The sequence below is a fragment of the Musa acuminata genome, chromosome BXJ2-8 (assembly GCF_036884655.1).
Source record: "Musa acuminata AAA Group cultivar baxijiao chromosome BXJ2-8, Cavendish_Baxijiao_AAA, whole genome shotgun sequence".
NCBI classification, from domain to species: Eukaryota; Viridiplantae; Streptophyta; class Magnoliopsida; order Zingiberales; family Musaceae; genus Musa; species Musa acuminata.
The window spans coordinates 26765557-26789187 of record NC_088345.1 but is presented as its reverse complement, the minus strand read 5'-3'; the positions used below and the strand labels follow the sequence as shown (position 1 = coordinate 26789187).

Genomic DNA, 23631 nt, shown 5'->3' with positions numbered 1-23631 from the left:
AAATTTCTTCAAGGTATCCTTGAGTAGCAAGTTCTCCTTTTGAATTATTTCTAAATTATGGTATTTCATACATGGAGCTAAACTATCATTATGCTCAATTTTTAATTTATCAAAATTACTAACAAGAGAATCATGCTTTTTTTTTAACAATTTATATTTTCTACTAATTGTTTTGCAATCATCAAATAAATCATGGAAAGCATTTAATAATTTATCAAATGATAAATTTGCATCAATTGAACTTGATACATCTTCTCCAATGGCCATTAGTGCATAATGAGCAACTTGCTCGTTGTTGGGCTCCTCTTCTTCGGATACACTTGAGTTATCCCATGTTGCTTTGAGTGCCTTCTTCTTTGGTGTTCTCTTCTTGGTTTGGGGACATTCACTTTTATAGTATCCCAGCTTCTTGCATTCATAGCAAATTAGTTGGTCTTTCTTGGGTTCAAATTTATTTTTAGTATCATTTTAAAATTTATTTGTTTTAATGAATTTTTTAAATTTTTTTGTTAAAAGTGCCAAGTCATCATCAAAGTCCTCATCACTTGAGTTTTCTCTCAAGTGGTCTTCTTGAGTTCTAAGTGTCATATCCTTCCTGTTTTTTGAAAAGGTGTCATCATATTCTTCATGAGCTTTGCATTTCATTTCGTAGGTTATTAGTGACCCAATTAATTCTTCAAGAGGAAAGTTATTTAAATCTTTGGCCTCTTGAATTGTCACACCCCTCAAAAATATCGATGATATTAAAATTTTCATCACAAACTAATCCAGGATCCAAACTAACATTTGAGGACACTGAAAAATATTCTATCAAATTCACATATATAAAACCTATGCAGTTTATAATCATAACTCCAACCATTTACCACAAGTTCATATCATCATAAACTAGACTTAACATTTCGAAATAAATAAGAGAGATTTTCAAACACTTTTACATGATATATTCATTCTGGTTCATCGACAACATTTCATTACATACAAAATATGCTTATACAACAATAGCATAACAACCAACAAGACTTGCCCATAATTCTGAATAGCTCTCCACTGTCTCAACCCAATTCAAACATCTCAAAGAGTGACAAGCTAACCTAAAAGATTTATATAACATCGGAGTGAGCTAAAAACAGCTCAGCAAGTGACAAAACATATTTAGAACAAAAAGAACAGTTTCAAACAAGTAAGGTATCATATTGCAAGGCAGAATACAAGAATTCTCAAGGATACCATCTCATTAGATACAAAATCATATATGTCAAAACCATATGTGTCATTTAAATCGAAACATATTTGGTTCCAAAACAAATGAAGCATAGAGTAATAGGAGCATATCAATAGCATAGGAAGTGTTCTGGAGCATATCAATGGCATATGGAATATTTCGGAGTATCCCAATAACAAATGAAACATTTTGGAGCTTATTAATGGCGTATAAAATGTTTCGCGGCATATCAATGACAAATGGAACAATTTGGAATATATCAATGGCATATGAAATATTTCAAAGCATATCAATAGCGTAGGAACATTTCAGAGGCATAGGGAGCATTTCGGAACATATCAATAGCATAGGAAATATTTCAGAACATATCAACGATATATAAACCATTTCAGAGCATATCAAAGAATGAATACGAAACAGAAGCTGAAACGTCGTCTTTGACATTGCATTCATATATTTCTTATCTAAAGCGCATACATAAATATATAACCAAAGCTTTGGACATCATATCAAACATACAGAAAGTGTAGTGGGACCACAAATAGAATGTGATTCATCCATTTCTGAATTATTAGGATCAAGAGCATTAAGAGGGGGGGGGGGAATTAGTATAGTGAAAAACTTTCGACGATTAAAACAACATTCGTACGATGAAATCGTTTCCGATATAAAATTATTTTCGGAAACTTAACTTAAAAGCGAGTTCATAAAGGAGTGCAGCAAAAGTAATAAGGAAGTAAAGCACATATGAAGGTTTGCAGTAAGGTAAGCAGTAAGAAGAAATGCAAACCAGAGAGCACCGTAATTTTATAGTGGCTCGGTCAAACTTGACCTACATCCACTTTTGGCTTCCTCCTTCGACGAGGTCACCGATGTCCACTAGAGGCCTTCCTTCAATAGGCGAAGGCTAACCACCCTTTTACAGTTTCACTCCTTTTGACGGGCTTAGGAGACAACCCTTATAGAATTTTCTCTCCTCTCTTAAAAGATCAAAACTTGGAAGAAAAGAGGGAGGAGAACTTTTAGCCTTTACAACACTTTTGAGCTCTAAAATCATAGAATAAGATCAAGCTTTTGGTGCCTTTCAATGTAGGAAAGGGTGGGGTATATATAGGCCCCAAACTGGTTTGAATTTGGAGCTCAAAAATATCACCTCTCGGATTTCCGGGGTCCTGGCAGCACTACCGCTAGACTGGGCGGTACGACCACCTAACAAAGCTCAGAGATCGAGCTCGAGCGGTGCCACCACCTGACTGGGGCAGTTCCACCGCCCAGTCTCGCTTGGAGACTTAGCCCAGGCGGTGCCACCGCCTGACCTAGGCGGTTGCACCACCCAGCTTTCCTGGGAGACCATCTCCCGGGCGATGCCACCGCCGGCCCTAGCAGTGCCAACGCTTGGCAGGAATTCTGGTCCGAATGGGTTGATCTATTCGGTCCAATTTGGGTCTATCAAGGGCCCAATTGCTCCCAGATTAAGTTAATGGGATCACCTCCCATTCCTAACTTAATCTACATGCTAACTACGATATTTCTTAAGACATTTACTGCAACTTGCTCCGGTGCGTCAATCGCTTCTTCCAGCGAGCTTCTAGCGAACTTCCGACGAACTTCCGGTGAACATCCGATGAACCTTCGGCGACGCTCCAGCAGACTTCTAGCAAACTCCTGGACTTACGATGATCCACTTGGCGAGTTCCGATGAGCTTCTTTGGCAAGCTCCTGGACTTCACGGATTTGTTCCCGCAGAACCTCCGACGACCGTCCAGACTTCCATCGAACTCTCGAACTCCCAACGTGATCATAGTCTTGACTCCGGCACAACTCCTGTTGCATGTCTTACTTCCATCGTAGTTAATCCTGCACATGTAAAATAAAATTTTGATCGAGATAATTAATCCTAAGCAATTAACCAAGTTGTCTGGCATGTCATTGGTCCCTCGACGCTTTGTTCGATTCTTCGATATATCGTCCTCTCCTACGGCCTATTGCCCAATCGGCCAGTTGACTCCGCAAGTTTGATATCCTTGGCACAATACTCAATCTTCTTGGCCCGTTGCCTGAGTCCACAGCCTGAAGCCTTCTATGGATACATCGACCGATCCATCGGCCCGACGTCCAATCTTCTGACCTGTTCCTTTGGCCCAACATGATTTTTCCTACTTTAATTGTCTCATCCTGATCGAAGCATCCTATGTCACTCAAAATGTAGATTAAAATATAAACACAATTATCAATTGGTTTCATCATCAAAATACGAGATTCAACATGAATGACAACCAGACATAAGTCTCCCACGTGTGGGAGCTCCATCCACCCACATCTAGGTGAAGTTAGAGGGGGTCGGTAGAGCATCGCATGCTCTATGTATAACTCCCTTTACCATTTCTGGCAAAAGTTTACATTATCCCACAACACCAGAGTACAAAAGGGCAGTATGAATAATAAATAACACATATCGGAAGCACACGCGGAACAACAAAACGTACATGTGCCTTTACGAGTCAATGCGATGCAAGCAATAATCTTTCACAAATGTATTCAAATTTGATAGGAAATGAAAGCAAGAGTACACACAGATTCCAAGCAATCATATATAGCTCAATTCAAATAAGAAATTAGATGAATTCAATATCCAAAGGAATAAAACTGGAATAGACATGTATCGAAAGGAAATCTAGAATAATGGGATATATATGTGCCTATATGAGTCCATATGATATAGCATAAATGTTACACAAAATGTTTCAAGAATATAAATAACTTACAGACAAAAGCAAACTAGAATTCAAGCATTAATATAAACCTCAATTCAGTGAAGGAACTGAATGAAATCCATTTCCAAATGAATGAAACCAGAATATGCGAATTCGACCAAAGCTCGATTTCTAATAGAGTTCGAGAGGCACATTGAACAAATACTTTAGATTATTAATTATGCTCCAATACCCTCAAGAAAGCTATTGTTGAAAGATATATCAATTTATTTTCTGATGAAATAAGTTTTGTATGAATCAAGATTTCCAACAAGGAGTTACCAATGATTCAGTAACCAAAGGTCAAAAATAAAATCACTATTTTGTAGAATTTATAGGGTTACATTCAATAGATAACAGGATAGGCTTTTGAATTTCAAAATTTTCAATCTAGATATTAAAAGAAAGAGCTACAAGTCTAGTTTCAAATGAAGTCAGTTTAGTATAAATCAGAATTTCTAACAAGGACTTGTAGGCATTTTAGTATCGAAAGGTCAGAAATGTTGATCCCTGTTTTGTAGCATCCATAGGCTCATTTGAAACAGAAGTTTGGGTAAGTATTCGGTATCCAAAATTTTTAATATAAGTGTCAAAAGAAAGGTATAAGAGTCTAATTTCAAATGAGGTCCTGCCTAAATCCATATTTAGTGCTAAAAATGAAGGCTAAAATAATTTATAGGGGTCAGTTTACCGAAAAATTCCAGATCTATGGTTTTGTGTCTAACAAGAGAAATATCAAGTTCTAAACAAAAATCTTTCAGATTATTCAGAATTAATATAAGAACAAAGACTAATATTGATATAGGATGAGATTAGAACACTTGTAGGAGAAAAGATCGGGACACTTGCCTTTCGAAGATTTTGGTCCGAAGATCCGAAGAAGATGTACGCAAGAATCCTTCTTCTATTTTTCTCTGTCTCCTCTCCCTATTTTCATTTTCTACACCAATCTTCTTTCTTCCTCCACAACTGTAGCTCGTGTAGAACATAGGGGCATATTCACCTGCTCTCCCTTACTCTCATTCCTTCTTTTTTTTTTCTTTCCCAATTGCAGTTGTCGTAGCCACCGCCACTGTCGCTGCCACAGTCGTAGCCCCTTCCACCGCACTACCTTCTTTCTCCTCTTCTTTCGCAGACACAGCTGTTGCAAATGCAGCCGCTACCGCCGCTGCCGTAATCATGGCCGTAGCCCCTTATTTTTTCCCTTTCCTTTCTTTCTCTTTCCCAAAAGCAGCTACTGAAGCCACCATCGCTGCCACAGCTACCGCAGCCACCTTCCCCTCTTCCTCTTCTTCCCTCCCGTTCTTCTCTTCTAGCTGCAATTGTCACACCCCTAGAATTATCACATTCAGGAAGTGTAACCCTGTCTAAAATCAATAATATTATAATTCATCATCAATTCAATCCAGGATCCAATCTAACAATTTGAGGATACTAAGAATCATTCAAAAATCAATATTCATAATTCATAAACATGTACGTTACATAAATCATAATCCACTTCACTCGGAGATTCACAAAATCTAAAGGCAACTCAACTAAACATCAACCACAACACAAATCCATAATCGTAGAAGTATATACAATCACAAAAAGATAATTATTTACCATGAGTTCTTATCCATATACAACTTAAACTTATCATTCCATACACATGAGCGGTCCTTTAAACTTTTACAACACATAAGTATCAACAGATCCTTAACATTACATCAGAAGTAAAGTATACTATACAACAAAAACATCCAACAAAGATTAGCTCAAAAATCTTCTAGCCTTTCACTGCTTTAACCCAATTCTAGCTTCTCAGTACATGACAAGCTACCCTGAAAAATTTATATAGCAACGGGGTGAGCATAAAGAGCTCAGCAAGCGTCTAACATGTCCATGGCGATAGGAGAAGTTCAAGCAAGCTTAGTATCAAGATACGAAAGTAGAAATACAAGTGTTCATTTGAAGTCATCTCATTTGATATAAAATCACAAAGGTTTACCTCATTCAAAAACAGGCATTAGACATAACAATAGGAGAAAGGAAATTGGGGCATTTCATTGGTAAAAGAAGCATTTAGGCATGTATCAAATGGCACATGAAGCATTTAGGTGCATATCAAAGGCATAAGAGTGTTTGGGGTCATAATAATGACAAACGAAACATTTCAAAGTATAACAAGTGAACCGAATAATAAACAAAAGCTTGTATGTCATTTTTGATGTAGCATGCATTCCATTTTTATCCAAAGCATAATAAGAACTCATAAACAAAGCTTTGGATATCATATCAATAAACATAGAGGGCGCTGTGGGACCACATACATAATGTGATTTATCCATTTCTGGATGACCACCAAGCATAAGTCTCCCACGTTTGGGAGCTCCATCCACCCATGTCTGAGTGGGGTCGGTAGAGCAATCGCGGGCTCTAAGCAGAACTCCCTTTACCATTTCTGGCAAAGGTTCACAATATCCCACAAGACACCATAGTACAAAAGGGTAGTATGAACAATAACATTGACACATATCAGAAGCATATGCGGAACAACGAAGATATGCATGTGCCTTTGTCAAACAAGGAAATGCAAACAAAGCATTACATAATAAATCTCATATATACAATAATTTCAGGATGAACAATATAAGAACTTCAAAGTACTAATATAAAGCTCAATTGAAGAAGAATTTAGCAGAAATCAAATTTCCAATAGGATAAAAATTGAATAGGCAAAAAACCCAACAAAGTTTTCAATTCTGATAGAATTTGAATGGTACATTTCCTGATATGTTTGAGTGACCAAGCATGCTCTAATTCACTAAAAATGGGTGTCATTGGAAAGCTGTATAAATCTATTTCTTAAATGAACTAAAAATAGGAAGTTACAACAAATAGAGTAAAGGAAGGTTAGAATTGATCATCTCTGTTTTGCAGAATTGATAGTATCAATTTAAATAGATGTTTCAAAAGGCATACATACTTTAAAATTTCCAAATTATATGTCAAAAGAAAGATATGCGAATCTAGTTTCTGAAGAACTAAGTTTTGTATAATTTAGAATTTTCTCTAGAGAGTTATAAGCAATTTAGTAATAGAAGGTCAGAATTAATCATCTCTGTTTTACAGAATTGATAGAATCAATTTAAACAGATTTTTCAAAAAACAAACGTACTTCAAAATTTCTATATTATATGTCAAAAGAAAGATATATGAATCTAGTTTCCAAAAAATTAAGTTTGTATAATTCAGAATTTTCACTAGAGAGTTATGGGCAATTTAGTAATAAAAGGTCAGAATTCATAGTATATGTTTTACCATATACATGAGGTCTTTTTATTCAATTGTTTGGATAGGTAAATTTACTCTAAATCTTTCAATTTTTATGTCAAATGAAAGCTCTATAAGTCTCCTTTCGTATGAAAGAGGTTTTTCCTCAATTCGAAATTGGTGCAAAATGTTATGGTCATACCAGTACTGAAAGGTCTGAAAAATTTCAGATTCAACGTTTGATGTATAAACGACATAGATATCTTACATGCAGCCATAATCTCCCAATTTTCTCAAAATCAAGGTGAAAAGAAGGATCAAAATTTATCTCTAGGATGGGTTAGAGCACTTGCCTTAGATGAGTTTGATTCCCAAATATAGAGAGTTGATGCAAAACCTCAAACAAAGTTTCCTCTTCTTCTTCTTCTCCTTCTTCTTCTTCTTCTTCACTTCTTCTTCTTTTCCTCAAACTAACATTGGCTGCAAAGTTTCTTTTTAATGGTGCCTTATATTACGTAGGTTTGGCTCATGCTAAAATAGTGTGGTGGCAAGTATGCATGGGGGTTTAGGTGTCAACTTTAGAATAAATGCAAGTGGCTCTTGTTAATGACACATGTCCTCCATTTTATTTTATTTTATTTTTATTTACTCAATTCTGAATATTCTATAAATCATATCAAAATTTTAATATTTACTCTTAGGTCCTTAGCCATAAACTTTAATATAATATTATTTAATAAAAAAATTATTAAATAATCCTCATATTTACAAACAAGCATTTACTAATTTTTTTTTTTTAAATGAGGGATGTTACACTCTCCCCTCCTTAAAAGAAAATTTAGTCCTCTAAATTTGTCATACCTCTTTCAGCGAAAAGATGAGGATAAGCTTTCTTCATTTCTTCCTCTAGCTCCCAGGTCGTTTTATTTGTAGAATGATGCTTCCAAATTACTTTAACTAGAGTAATGATTCTATTTCTTAAGATCTGCTCTTTTTTATCAATAATCCGAATGGGCTCTTCCTTGTAAAATAAGTCTTTCTCAATCACAATCGGCTCATACTCAATGACATGAGAGGGATCAAGTATATACTTTCTGAGCATTGACACATGAAATATATCATGAATATGACACATGGATGGTGGTAAGGCAATCTTGTAAGCGACAGAGCCAATTCTTTCAAGGATCTCAAAAGGTCCAACGAACCTTGGGTTTAACTTTCCTTTCTTTCCAAATCTTGCAACGCCTTTGGAAGGAGAGACCTTTAGAAATACAAAATCCCCTACTTAGAACTCGATATTGTTGAATCTCGGATTTTGATGATGAAGTCAATTGTCATTTGTTATCTAATCTATGTGTTGAGATAAGTGTGTAGGATTAACTACGATGAGAGTAAGACAAGCAGCAGGTGTTGCGCCGGAGTCAAGATCATGATCACGTTGGGAGTTCGAGAGTTCGACGGAAGTTCGGACGGTCGTCGGAGGTTCAGCGAGAACAGATCCGAGAAGTCCAGAAGCTTGCCAAGCGAAGCTCGTCGGAACTCGCCAAGTGGATCGTCGCAAAGTCCAGGAGTATGCCGGATGTCTGCAGAAGGATCACTGAGGGTTTATCGGATGATCGACGAAAGTTCGCCGGAAACTCGCCGGAAGAAGCGATTGACGCATCGGAGCATAGCTGCAGAAGTTGTCTTAGAGTTAATCGTAGTTAGCATGATGATTAAGCTTGAAAATGGGAGGTGATCCCATTAGCTTAATCTTGGGGCAATTGGGCCCCTGAAAAGATTCAAATTGGGCCGAATGGAGCGAACCATTCGGACCCTGATTGCACCAGGCGGTGCAACCGCCTAGGCCAGGAGGTGCAACCGCCAGGGCTGCGAGGCTGGGCGGTGCAACCGCCCCAGCCAAGAGGTGCAACCGCCCAGGCTATGTCTCCCAGCGAGACTGGGCGGTGCAATCGCCCCAGCCAAGAGGTGCAACCGCCCAGGGCTCAGTCTCCAAGCGAGACTGGGCGGTGCAACCTCCTCTGTCAAGAGGTAGCACCGCCAGAGCTCAAGTTTCGAGCTTTGGCAGAGAGGTGCATCAGCCTGAGCTCAGTTTCGAGCTCTGCCAGGTGATGCAACCACCGAGCTCAGTCTTCGAGCTCTGCCAGGCGGTGCAACCACCGAGCTCAGTCTTCGAGCTCTGGCAGAGAGGTGCAATCGCCTGAGCTCAGTCTTCGAGCTCTGCCAGGCGGTGCCACCTCTCCAGTCAAGAGGTGCAACCGCCTGATCCCGGAATTCCGGGATTTGATCGTTTTGAGCTCCAAATTTGAATTGGGTTGGGGCCTATAAATACCCCACCCATTCAACACTGAAAGGATATAGATCCACACCGAATTCTTGATCTTTTCAGTGATTCTAAAAGCTCAAATTTGTGTAAAGTCCTAAAGTTCTCCTCCTTCTGTTCTTCAAGTCTTGAGTTGTAAAGAGAGGAGAGAAAGGATCTGTAAAGGTTGTCTCCTGAGCCTGTCAAAAGGAGAGAAACTGTAAAAGGGCAGTTAGCCTTCGCCCATTGAAGGAAGGCAGCTAGTTGACGTCGGTGACCTCGTCGGAGGAGGAAGCCAAAAGTGGAGTAGGTCAAGACTGACCGAACCACTCTAAATCTCTGGTTTGCTTTTACCTTGAGCACTTTTTCATTACTGCAAACCTCCTACATTGCTACTGCCCTCTGCGCCTTTACGAACGAGTTTCTAAGCTCTGATCTTTCAGAATCTGCATTCAAACGTAAATCGTGTTTTCGTACGATCTTCACACTGCAATTTACGCTTACATTCGGATTCCATTTATAACTGCAAATTGCTTTCTACGTAAAACGCTTTTCAAGGTTCAAAACTGCTTTTAGACGCAAAACTACATTTAGACGTAAAATTACGTTTAGACGTAAAACTGCGTTTAGACGCAAAACTGCGTTTAGACGTAAAACTGCGTTTAGACGCAAAACTGCGTTTGGACGTAAAACTGCGTTTAGACGTAAAACTGCGTTTAGACGTAAAACTGCGTTTGGACGTAAAACTGAGTTTAGACGCAAACTGCGCTTAGACGCAAACTGCGCTTAGACGCAAAACTGCGCTTAGACGCAAACTGCACTGTGATTCTGCTTTTATATCGAAATCGTTTTTTATCGGACGAACGTAGCTTTTGTTTTTAAAATCGCTGTAAGATTTCCGCTGCACTAATTCACCCCCCCCTCTTAGTGCTCTCGATCCTAACAGATATCTCATCTTTTGTTATCAGCATAGCTCTTTTGCTAACTCTGAGCAGCCTTTAGCCTTTTTATGATAACCTGAATCTTTTCAGTAGGCTCTTGTACTTTATCTGGTGCTAACATCTTTCTATCACCAACTTCCTCCCAACATATAGGCGTTCTGCACTTTCACCCATACAATGCTTCATAAGGAGTCATCTGAATGCTCGAATGGTAACTATTATTGTAAGTAAACTCAATAAGAGAAATATCATTATCCCATTCGCCTCTCTAATCCATAACATAGGCTCTTAGCAAATCCTCAAGTACTTGAATTGTTCTTTCAGATTGACCATCAGTTTGAGGGTGATAGACAATGCTAAACTTTATTTTGGTGCCCATAGAATCTTGTAATCTCCTCCACAATCTAGAAAGAAATCTAGAGTCTCTATCCGAGATGATCTCCTTCGGGACACCATGAAGTCTTACTATTTCATCAACATACAAATCTGCAAGCCTATCAAGAGAATAAGTCATATTAATTGGTAAGAAATGTGCAAACTTGGTTAACCTATCAATAATGACCCAAATAGCATCATGCTTTCTAGAGGTTCTGGGTAGTCCTGAAACAAAGTCCATAGTAATGCATTCCCATTTCCATTCAGGAATATCTGTCACGCCCCTCAAAATATCCATGATTTTTAAAATCTTCACCGTAGACCAATCCAGGATCCAAACTAACGTTTGAGGACACTGAAAACATTCTATTCATATTCACATCCATAAAACCTGTGCAGTTTATAATCATATATCACATCACTCGATAATTCACATTTATGGCAACCCAAGCCAACTTGACAAACATGAACAACATTTATAAATCCACAAGCTAAATAAATTATACAATCAGAACTCCAACTATTCACCACAAGTTCATATCACCATAAATTAGACTTAACATTCTGAAATTCCAAATAAGAGAGATCTCCTAACACTTGGACACAGTATATCTATTTCGGTTCATCGACAACATTTCATTATATACAAGACATACTTATACAACAATATCGTAATAACCAACCAGACTTGCCCATTATTCTGAATAGCTATCCACTGCCTCAGCCCAAATCAAACATCTCGAAGAGTGACAAGCTGACCTGAAAGATTTATATAACAACGGAGTGAGCTAAAAACGGCTCAGCAAGTGGCAAAGCATATTCAGAACAAAAGGAACGGTTTCAAACGAGTAAGGTATCATAATACAAGGCAGAATACAAGAATTCTCAAGGATACCATTTCAATAGATACCAAATCATACGTATCATGTCATTCAAAACATATTTGATCCATAACGAATGGGGCATAGAGTAATTGGAACATATCAATGGCAGATAGGACATTTCAGAACATATCAGTTCATAGCAAATGGAGCACAGAGTAATTGGAGCATATCAATGGCATATGAAATGTTCCGGAGCATATCAACGGCATATGGAACATTTCGAAGCATATCATCAGTGAATGAAGCATTTCAGAGCATATCGAAAACAAATATCGTGCAAAAGCTCAAACGTCGTCTTTGACGTTGCAAACATATCAATCTTATCCAAAGCATGTACAGAAACACATAACCAAAGCTCTGGATATCATATCAAACATACAGAAGGTGTAATGGGATCTCAGTCAGCAATATCCCACAAAGCGGGACCCCACAAAGCGGGCAAATAAGCGCATACCAGAATATCCCACAAAGCGGGACCCCACAAAGCGGGCAAATCGCGCATACCAGAATATCCCACAAAGCGGGACCCCACAAAGCGGGCAAATCAGCGCATACCTTTTACCATTTCTGGCAAAGGTCCAAACGATCCCACACACCAGAGTACAAAAGGACAGTTTCAACAATAAGTAGCATATATCGGAAGCACACGCGGAACAACAAACATACATGTGCCTTTACGAGTCAAATATGATGCAAAGAACAAATCTCTCACAATGTATTCAGATTTGGAAACGAAATGAAAGCAAGAGCATTCAAGGATTCCAAACAATCATATATGGCTCAATTCAAATAAGAAGGTTAGATAAATTCAATGTCAAAATGAATGAACTGGAATAGGCACATATCGGGAGCAAATGCGGAACAATGGAATATACACGTGCCTATATGGGTCGATACGATATAGCATAAACGTTCCACAATGGTTTTCAAGAATGCAATAATTTTAAGGACAAGAGCATACAAGAATTCAAAGTAGTAATATAAAGCTCAATTGAATAAGAAGGCTAAAGGATATCAATTTCCAAAGGAATGAAACCAGAATATGAGAAATCGACCAAAGCTCGATTTCTGGCAGAATACAGAAGGCACATTGAACAAATGATTCAAACTATCAATCGTGCTCCAATTTACTCAGAAATAATCATTGGATAATACTTTCAGATAAGACAGGCTTCATATGAATTGAACTGTCCAACAGAGAGAGTTACAAATAATTTGGTAAGCAAGAGTCATAGAACAAAATCTCTGTTGGCAGAATTCATAATGTCAGATTCAACAGATAACTAGGCAGGTGTTTGGATTTCAGATCTTTCAATCCATATATCAAAGAAAGGTCTACGAGTCTAGTTTCCAATGAAATCAGTTTTGAACAAATCAGAGTTTCCACAAAGTCTTATAGGCAGCTCGGTATCAAAAGATCAGAATCTCAAAAGTTGCACAGATTCGAATCGTTACATGTAAACAGGAGATATAACAAATGCAAGGCTAGTACAATTTCAAGTTCCTCATAATCAAAGCAAATGTAGAGATAAAAATGGCAGTGGGGAAAGATCAGGATACTTGCAATAAGGTATATCAGAGCAATTATAGGAGAAACGAACAGGGAACTTGCAATAGAAAGGATCGAAACAAGTGGGAAACTTGCAATAAGGCATATCAGAGCAATTATAGGAGAAACGAACACGGAACTTGCAATATAAAGGATTGAAACAAGCGGGAAACTTGCAATAAGAAATATCAAAGCAATTATAGGAGAAACGATCAGGGAACTTGCAATAGAAAGGATTGAAACAAGCGGGAAACTTGCAATAGAAAGAATCAGAAAACTTGCCTTTCAAAGATTTCGATCCGAAGATCCAAAGAAGGTGCCAGCCCAAATCCTTCTACTTTTCCTCCGTGTCCTCTCTCTGTTTCGTTTTGTGCTCCCGTTTTCTTCCTTTCTTCGCAACTACACCACGTGTCGAACATCGAGGCACAGTCACCTGCTCTCTCTTACTCTCATTCCTTCTTTTTCTTTCCCAAACGCAGCTGCCACAGCCGCCGCCGTTGCCGCTGCTACAATCGCAGCCCCTTCCACCGCACTACCTTCCTTCCTCCCTTCTCTCGCAGACATAACTGCTGCATACGCAGTCGCTGCCGCTGCGGCCGCAATCCCGTCCGCAGCCCCTTTTTCCCCCTTTCCTTTCCTTTCTTTCCCAGCTGCAACTGCCGCAGTCGCAGTCGCAGTCGCAGCCATGGCCGCAGCCACCACAACCGCAGCCACTTCTTCCTCTGCTACTCTATTTCCTCTCCTACTTCTCTTCCAACTGCAGCTGCCACCCCTTCTCCTCTTCCTCTCTTCTTCCTCTCCTTCCCTTTCTCTTCTTCTTCCTTTCCTTCTCTTCTTTCCCAGCCACAGCTGCAGCTGCCATCGCCGCAGCCGCAGCCCCTTCTCCTCTTCCTCTCTTCTTCCTCTCCTTCCCTTTCTCTTCTTCTTCCTTTCCTTTTTCTCTTCCTCTTTCCCTGCCATAGCTGCAGCTGCCACAACCGCAGCCGCAGCTACTTCTTTCCCTTCTCCTCTTCCTTCTCCTTCCTTTCTTCTTCTTCTCTCCCCGCTGCAACTGCTGCAGTCGCGGCCGCAGCCACGGCCGCAACCTCTCCCTCCTCCCCTGCTCATCTTCCTCTTCTTCTTCTCTTCCAGCTGCAGCTGCCATCGCCGCAGCTGCAGCCCCTTCTTCCCCGGCGTCACACACACCCTCTCCTCTGTTTCCTCTGCAGGAAACAGAGGTATCACACCTCTTTCTCTTCCTCTTCTTCTTCTTCTCCTCTTCCCCTCTTCCCTTTTCCTCCCCAAGGCCACACATCTCCTCGCTGCAGCCTTGCCGCAGCTATCTTCTTCTTCTTCTTCTTCTTCTTCTTCTTCTTCTTCTTCTTCTTCTTCCCTTTTCATCCTCAACGCCCCACACATCCTCTCCTCTGTTTCCACCTGCGGGAAACAGAGGTGCTGCAGCCCTGGCTGCTGCAGCTGCCTCTCTTTTCCCCTCTTCTTCTCCTCTTCCCTTTTCCTCCCCAACCCCACACACCTCCTCGCTGCAGCCTTGCCGCAGCTATCCTCTTCTCTTCTTCTTCTTCTTCTTCTTCTCTTCTCCCTCTTCTTCCTCTCTTCTTCTCCCCACGCCCCACAGCTTCTCGCTGCAGCCCTCGCTGCAGCCACCTCCTCTTCTTCTTCTTCTCCTTCTTCTTCTTCTCTACTCCCTCTTCTTCCTCCTCTCTTCTTTTCCCTCTTCTTCTTCTTCTTCTTCTTCTTCTTCTTCTTCTTCTTCTTCTCCCCACGCCCCACAGCTTCTCGCTGCAGCCCTCACTGCAGCCACCTCCTCTTCTTCTTCTTCTCCTTCTTCTTCTTCTCTACTCCCTCTTCTTCCTCCTCTCTTCTTTTCCCTCTTCTTCTTCTTCTTCTTCTTCTTCTTCTCTTCTCCCTCTTCTTCCTCTCTTCTTCTACCACTCTCCTTCTCCTCACGCCCCACCGCTCTCTCTGTTTCTGGAAGAAACAGAGTGCGTGGGAGGCGGTGGGATAATACCGAATTTTCGGTTTTCCCTTTTTTTTTCTTTTTTTGCAACTTAACAGTTTAGTCCTTGTAATTTCTATATTTACATATAGGTCCTCCAATTTACATATAAATCTTTATTAATAATTTTTAAAAGCGAGGGATATTACACTCTCCCCCCCTTAAAAGAAAATTTAGTCCTCTAAATTGATCATAGCTCAATCGATGAAAAGATGAGGATTATGATATCTTTATTTCCTCCTCCTACTCTTAAATAGTTTCATCAATAAAATACAATTACATAATTATCCACGAGTGACCGAAATATTCTCCTCCTTGATCCTCAATAGACGGTAACCCGACCTTCAATCAATTTCTAAAAATACTTGCGTACCCTGTAATTAATCGAGCAAGTCGTTACTTCAGAAAATACTCTTTTTTTATGGTCACCTAATTCAACTGTCTATAATCCTTACAAAGCCTCAATGTTCCATACATTTCTTTTAACTAACACCGGAGCACCCCATGATGAAATATTAAGCCAAATATTTGATATGTTGACGTGCAAAATATATTGAGGTCTAATGAACTATAGTGATTGGTGGAAATTTTCTTTGATGTATTTTAGGAATCTGGGATGATGAGGACATTTGGTCCTCCTATTTCATTGTTTCTGATTAATTAAGGGGAATGAAAGGATTGATTGGGGATATTGAATCAGAGTGGCGCAGCGGAAGCGTGGTGGGCCCATAACCCACAGGTCCCAGGATCGAAACCTGGCTCTGATACCACCTCTGTCACGCCCCTCAAAATATCCATGATTTTTAAAATCTTCACCGTAGACCAATCCAGGATCCAAACTAACGTTTGAGGACACTGAAAACATTCTATTCATATTCACATCCATAAAACCTGTGCAGTTTATAATCATATATCACATCACTCGATAATTCACATTTATGGCAACCCAAGCCAACTTGACAAACATGAACAACATTTATAAATCCACAAGCTAAATAAATTATACAATCAGAACTCCAACTATTCACCACAAGTTCATATCACCATAAATTAGACTTAACATTCTGAAATTCCAAATAAGAGAGATCTCCTAACACTTGGACACAGTATATCTATTTCGGTTCATCGACAACATTTCATTATATACAAGACATACTTATACAACAATATCGTAATAACCAACCAGACTTGCCCATTATTCTGAATAGCTATCCACTGCCTCAGCCCAAATCAAACATCTCGAAGAGTGACAAGCTGACCTGAAAGATTTATATAACAACGGAGTGAGCTAAAAACGGCTCAGCAAGTGGCAAAGCATATTCAGAACAAAAGGAACGGTTTCAAACGAGTAAGGTATCATAATACAAGGCAGAATACAAGAATTCTCAAGGATACCATTTCAATAGATACCAAATCATACGTATCATGTCATTCAAAACATATTTGATCCATAACGAATGGGGCATAGAGTAATTGGAACATATCAATGGCAGATAGGACATTTCAGAACATATCAGTTCATAGCAAATGGAGCACAGAGTAATTGGAGCATATCAATGGCATATGAAATGTTCCGGAGCATATCAACGGCATATGGAACATTTCGAAGCATATCATCAGTGAATGAAGCATTTCAGAGCATATCGAAAACAAATATCGTGCAAAAGCTCAAACGTCGTCTTTGACGTTGCAAACATATCAATCTTATCCAAAGCATGTACAGAAACACATAACCAAAGCTCTGGATATCATATCAAACATACAGAAGGTGTAATGGGATCTCAGTCAGCAATATCCCACAAAGCGGGACCCCACAAAGCGGGCAAATAAGCGCATACCAGAATATCCCACAAAGCGGGACCCCACAAAGCGGGCAAATCGCGCATACCAGAATATCCCACAAAGCGGGACCCCACAAAGCGGGCAAATCAGCGCATACCTTTTACCATTTCTGGCAAAGGTCCAAACGATCCCACACACCAGAGTACAAAAGGACAGTTTCAACAATAAGTAGCATATATCGGAAGCACACGCGGAACAACAAACATACATGTGCCTTTACGAGTCAAATATGATGCAAAGAACAAATCTCTCACAATGTATTCAGATTTGGAAACGAAATGAAAGCAAGAGCATTCAAGGATTCCAAACAATCATATATGGCTCAATTCAAATAAGAAGGTTAGATAAATTCAATGTCAAAATGAATGAACTGGAATAGGCACATATCGGGAGCAAATGCGGAACAATGGAATATACACGTGCCTATATGGGTCGATACGATATAGCATAAACGTTCCACAATGGTTTTCAAGAATGCAATAATTTTAAGGACAAGAGCATACAAGAATTCAAAGTAGTAATATAAAGCTCAATTGAATAAGAAGGCTAAAGGATATCAATTTCCAAAGGAATGAAACCAGAATATGAGAAATCGACCAAAGCTCGATTTCTGGCAGAATACAGAAGGCACATTGAACAAATGATTCAAACTATCAATCGTGCTCCAATTTACTCAGAAATAATCATTGGATAATACTTTCAGATAAGACAGGCTTCATATGAATTGAACTGTCCAACAGAGAGAGTTACAAATAATTTGGTAAGCAAGAGTCATAGAACAAAATCTCTGTTGGCAGAATTCATAATGTCAGATTCAACAGATAACTAGGCAGGTGTTTGGATTTCAGATCTTTCAATCCATATATCAAAGAAAGGTCTACGAGTCTAGTTTCCAATGAAATCAGTTTTGAACAAATCAGAGTTTCCACAAAGTCTTATAGGCAGCTCGGTATCAAAAGATCAGAATCTCAAAAGTTGCACAGATTCGAATCGTTACATGTAAACAGGAGATATAACAAATGCAAGGCTAGTACAATTTCAAGTTCCTCATAATCAAAGCAAATGTAGAGATAAAAATGGCAGTGGGGAAAGATCAGGATACTTGCAATAAGGTATATCAGAGCAATTATAGGAGAAACGAACAGGGAACTTGCAATAGAAAGGATCGAAACAAGTGGGAAACTTGCAATAAGGCATATCAGAGCAATTATAGGAGAAACGAACACGGAACTTGCAATATAAAGGATTGAAACAAGCGGGAAACTTGCAATAAGAAATATCAAAGCAATTATAGGAGAAACGATCAGGGAACTTGCAATAGAAAGGATTGAAACAAGCGGGAAACTTGCAATAGAAAGAATCAGAAAACTTGCCTTTCAAAGATTTCGATCCGAAGATCCAAAGAAGGTGCCAGCCCAAATCCTTCTACTTTTCCTCCGTGTCCTCTCTCTGTTTCGTTTTGTGCTCCCGTTTTCTTCCTTTCTTCGCAACTACACCACGTGTCGAACATCGAGGCACAGTCACCTGCTCTCTCTTACTCTCATTCCTTCTTTTTCTTTCCCAAACGCAGCTGCCACAGCCGCCGCCGTTGCCGCTGCTACAATCGCAGCCCCTTCCACCGCACTACCTTCCTTCCTCCCTTCTCTCGCAGACATAACTGCTGCATACGCAGTCGCTGCCGCTGCGGCCGCAATCCCGTCCGCAGCCCCTTTTTCCCCCTTTCCTTTCCTTTCTTTCCCAGCTGCAACTGCCGCAGTCGCAGTCGCAGTCGCAGCCATGGCCGCAGCCACCACAACCGCAGCCACTTCTTCCTCTGCTACTCTATTTCCTCTCCTACTTCTCTTCCAACTGCAGCTGCCACCCCTTCTCCTCTTCCTCTCTTCTTCCTCTCCTTCCCTTTCTCTTCTTCTTCCTTTCCTTCTCTTCTTTCCCAGCCACAGCTGCAGCTGCCATCGCCGCAGCCGCAGCCCCTTCTCCTCTTCCTCTCTTCTTCCTCTCCTTCCCTTTCTCTTCTTCTTCCTTTCCTTTTTCTCTTCCTCTTTCCCTGCCATAGCTGCAGCTGCCACAACCGCAGCCGCAGCTACTTCTTTCCCTTCTCCTCTTCCTTCTCCTTCCTTTCTTCTTCTTCTCTCCCCGCTGCAACTGCTGCAGTCGCGGCCGCAGCCACGGCCGCAACCTCTCCCTCCTCCCCTGCTCATCTTCCTCTTCTTCTTCTCTTCCAGCTGCAGCTGCCATCGCCGCAGCTGCAGCCCCTTCTTCCCCGGCGTCACACACACCCTCTCCTCTGTTTCCTCTGCAGGAAACAGAGGTATCACACCTCTTTCTCTTCCTCTTCTTCTTCTTCTCCTCTTCCCCTCTTCCCTTTTCCTCCCCAAGGCCACACATCTCCTCGCTGCAGCCTTGCCGCAGCTATCTTCTTCTTCTTCTTCTTCTTCTTCTTCTTCTTCTTCTTCTTCTTCTTCCCTTTTCATCCTCAACGCCCCACACATCCTCTCCTCTGTTTCCACCTGCGGGAAACAGAGGTGCTGCAGCCCTGGCTGCTGCAGCTGCCTCTCTTTTCCCCTCTTCTTCTCCTCTTCCCTTTTCCTCCCCAACCCCACACACCTCCTCGCTGCAGCCTTGCCGCAGCTATCCTCTTCTCTTCTTCTTCTTCTTCTTCTTCTCTTCTCCCTCTTCTTCCTCTCTTCTTCTCCCCACGCCCCACAGCTTCTCGCTGCAGCCCTCGCTGCAGCCACCTCCTCTTCTTCTTCTTCTCCTTCTTCTTCTTCTCTACTCCCTCTTCTTCCTCCTCTCTTCTTTTCCCTCTTCTTCTTCTTCTTCTTCTTCTTCTTCTTCTTCTTCTTCTTCTCCCCACGCCCCACAGCTTCTCGCTGCAGCCCTCACTGCAGCCACCTCCTCTTCTTCTTCTTCTCCTTCTTCTTCTTCTCTACTCCCTCTTCTTCCTCCTCTCTTCTTTTCCCTCTTCTTCTTCTTCTTCTTCTTCTTCTTCTCTTCTCCCTCTTCTTCCTCTCTTCTTCTACCACTCTCCTTCTCCTCACGCCCCACCGCTCTCTCTGTTTCTGGAAGAAACAGAGTGCGTGGGAGGCGGTGGGATAATACCGAATTTTCGGTTTTCCCTTTTTTTTTCTTTTTTTGCAACTTAACAGTTTAGTCCTTGTAATTTCTATATTTACATATAGGTCCTCCAATTTACATATAAATCTTTATTAATAATTTTTAAAAGCGAGGGATATTACAATATCTAAGGACTGTAATAAACCTCCAGGTCTCTGGTGTTCTGCTTTGATTTGCTGACATGTCAAACACCTTGAAACATATATTGCAATCTCCTTCATGCCTTTCCACCAATAATGACTTTGGAGATCTCTATACATTTTTGTGCTACCAGGATGTATGGTGTACTTTGAATTATGACCTTCATTCAAGATCTGGTTCTTGATATCTGGGTCATTTGGAACACATATTCTATCCTCAAATCTCAATAGGCCATCATCTGAAATTTGAAAATTCAACTTCAATCCCATTTCAACTTCATTCCTCAAGTATATTAAATGTGGATCTCATAGTTGTCCTTCTTTAATTTGTTGAATGAGATTAGTTTGCACTGGATAGAGGTCATCAATATTATTGAGTCTTGCCCTTTCCTCATTACATTCGAATCATAATTTCTTTCTAATAGCTTCCATTGTTTTACAATCAAACTAGCCATAAAACTTGTAAATTTTCTACTAAGTGCATCAGCTACAACATTTGTTTTACTTGGGTGATAACATATGGTACAATCATAATCCTTTAGAAGTTCTATCCATCTTCGCTGCCTCATATTTAACTCCTTCTATGTAAAAATATACTTTAAGCTCTTGTGATCAGTAAAGATATCAAATGTCTGCCCATATAAGTAATGTCTCCAAATCTTTAGAGCAAAGATGATTGCTACCAATTCTAAATCATGAGTCGGATAATTCAATTCATAATTCTTTAGCTGCCTTGAAATCACTGGCCCTTTCTTGAAGCAATTACTTTCCCTTCTTGCATCAAAACGCATCCAAGGCCCTTTCTTGAAGTATCAGTATAAACTACAAATCCTTCATTACCATTTGGAATAGTGAGAATAGGGGCACTAGTCAATATTCTTTTTAATTCTTGGAAACTTTGCTCATAATCACCACTCCATTCAAATTTCACATTCTTTTGAGTCAATTTGGTGAGGGGATGAGCAATTTGAGAAAATCCCTCCATAAATCTCCTATAATAACCTGTTATGCCCAAGAAACTTCTAATTTCTGTTACATTTGTTGGCACTTCCCAATTAACTACTGCTTCCACCTTCTTTGGATCAACAGATATGCCCCTTCTTGAAATCACGTGGCCTAAGAAAGCAATTTCCTTCAACCAAAATTCACATTTGCTGAACTTTGCATACAGCTTCTTTTCTCTTAGTATAGATAATACATCTCTCAAGTGTTTATCATGCTCTTGATTACTTCTTGAATATACTAATATGTCATCAATGAATACAATTACACAATCATCTAAGAGTGGTTGAAATATTCAATTCATCAGTTCCATAAAAGCTGTAGGAGCATTAGTCAAGTCAAAAGGCATTACTAAAAATTCGTAGTGACCATATCGAGTCCTAAAGGCTATTTTTGGAATATCCTCCTTCTTGACCTTCAACTGATAGTAACCTAATCTTAGATCAATCTTGGAGAATACATGTGCACCCTGCAATTGATCAAACAAGTCATCAATCTTGGGTAGGGGATACTTGTTTTTTATAGTCACTTGATTCAACTGTCTATAATCAATACAAAGCCTCAACGTCCCATCCTTCTTCTTAACTAATAGCACTGGAGCACCCCACGATGAGACGTTGGGTCGAATGAAACCCTTATCTAACAACTCTTGTATTTGCTTCTTCAATTCCTCGAGCTCGATTGGTGCCATTCTGTAGGGAGGCTTAGATATTGGGGCTATCCCGGGGACCAAATCAATAGCAAATTCTCCCTTTCTATCTGGAGGTAAACCAGGAAATTCATCTGGAAATACATCAGGGAACTCTTTGACCACTGTAATTTCATTTAGGTGAGTTTCTTGATTTGAATGTTCCTTTACACACACAATATAACAAAAATAACCCTTCTACAAAAGACGATAAGCTTGAAGTGTTGATATCAAGCAATGAGGCAAATCATGCATAATACCCTCAAAGTAAAATACAGGCTAATTTGGTATGCAGAAAGTAATTATTTTTGTATAGCAATCAATACTAGCATGATAAGAAGATAGCCAATCCATGCCAAGTATAATATCAAACCTTAGATTTCTAGGAGTATCAAATCGGCAAGGAGTTCATGTTCTCCAATAGAAATCAAACAAGATGGATAAACCAGATTTGTAGTCAAGGAATCCCCAACAGCAGTAGTTACATGTAGCAAATAATCTAGTGGTTTAGGTTGAATGCCCAAGTGACAAGCAAAATATTGTGAAACAAAAGACAAGTTGGAGCCAGGATCAAACAAAACTTTTGCATTTCTATTAGAAACATATAGAATACCTTCAACCACTGATTTAGAGGCTCTGGAATCTTGTTCTGTGATAGCATATACTCTAGCATGGGCTGTCGGCTTAGGGAGTAGTGGCTCTTTCTTCTTGTTTAGTGGGCATTCTCTGACTTTATGATCGAACTTTCCACAGGCAAAACAGGCTCCAGTCACCCGAAAACACTCACTTGTTTAATGATTACGTCCATATTTTATACACGATAGAGTTCTTTGCGATGGAGTTCCTTTCTCAAATCTAGGTACCTTTACCTTCTTATTACTTCTTTCTGCTTCATTTCCTCTCTTACTTTTACCAACAAACTTATCCTTGCTATTCTTGTCCCTGATTTCTTGGATCTCCTCCAAGTCTTTTTCAAGTATGAAAGCTCTTTCTACTACATCAGTGTATACTTGGAGTTTTAAAACTGATATTCGGCTTCTTATTGCCAGCCTTAATCCTCTTTCAAATCTTCTTGCTTTCCTATATTCATCATCAATCATATGTGTGGCAAATCTAAAGAGCTCGGTGAATTTAGACTCATATTTGGCTACTGTCAAATTTCCCTGGATGAGATTCAGGAACTCCAATTCTTTCTGCTCTCTGATACAATCTGGAAAATATTTATCATTAAACTTTTTTGTAAATACCTTCTAAGTGATTGGCTCCTGTCGAGCTTCAGAAATCCTCTTCATGGTTCGCCACCAGTGCTTAGCCTCTCCTTCTAGCATAAAGGTAGCAAGAGAAACCTTTTTATCATCTGGGCAATTTAAAACATCAAATATTTTCTCTATCCGCATCATCCATTGTTCTGCTACCATTGGATCAGGCTCACCAATTAAACTGGGAAGACTAAGCTTCTTAAACTATTCAATTCCCAACCCAATCTGGTTTGAATTCCCAACTTCATCATTTCTTCCTTGTCAGACTTGTTGTTGCATTACTTCTGTCATCGCCTCTAGAGT

At 39.9% G+C, this 23631-nt stretch overlaps 1 protein-coding gene and 1 non-coding gene across 4 annotated transcripts; one reads left to right on the top strand and one right to left on the bottom strand.

Moving 5' to 3' along the window:
* Positions 1–878: 878 nt before the first annotated feature.
* LOC135619340 (vicilin-like seed storage protein At2g18540) lies at positions 879–18834 on the bottom strand. 3 transcript variants are annotated; one of them, XR_010489377.1, is made up of 3 exons: positions 18499–18834; positions 13566–16542; positions 879–5341 (listed from the first exon to the last, which is right to left on the bottom strand). XR_010489377.1 is itself a non-coding variant. In XM_065121258.1 (2 exons), the coding sequence occupies exon 2, from the start codon at positions 14683–14685 to the stop codon at positions 13717–13719; it is 969 nt and encodes a 322-aa protein (XP_064977330.1). In that variant the 5' UTR covers positions 14686–16542; positions 18499–18834; the 3' UTR covers positions 12011–13716. The 3 variants fall into 3 exon arrangements, 1 of the variants encoding a protein (XP_064977330.1); XR_010489376.1 differs by lacking the exon at positions 879–5341 and adding an exon at positions 11311–11613 and having other exon boundaries at positions 13570–16542; XM_065121258.1 differs by lacking the exon at positions 879–5341 and having other exon boundaries at positions 12011–16542.
* On the top strand, positions 15979–16050 carry TRNAM-CAU (transfer RNA methionine (anticodon CAU)). The gene has a single exon. It is a non-coding gene; the product is annotated as a tRNA-Met (tRNA).
* Positions 18835–23631: the final 4797 nt, after the last annotated feature.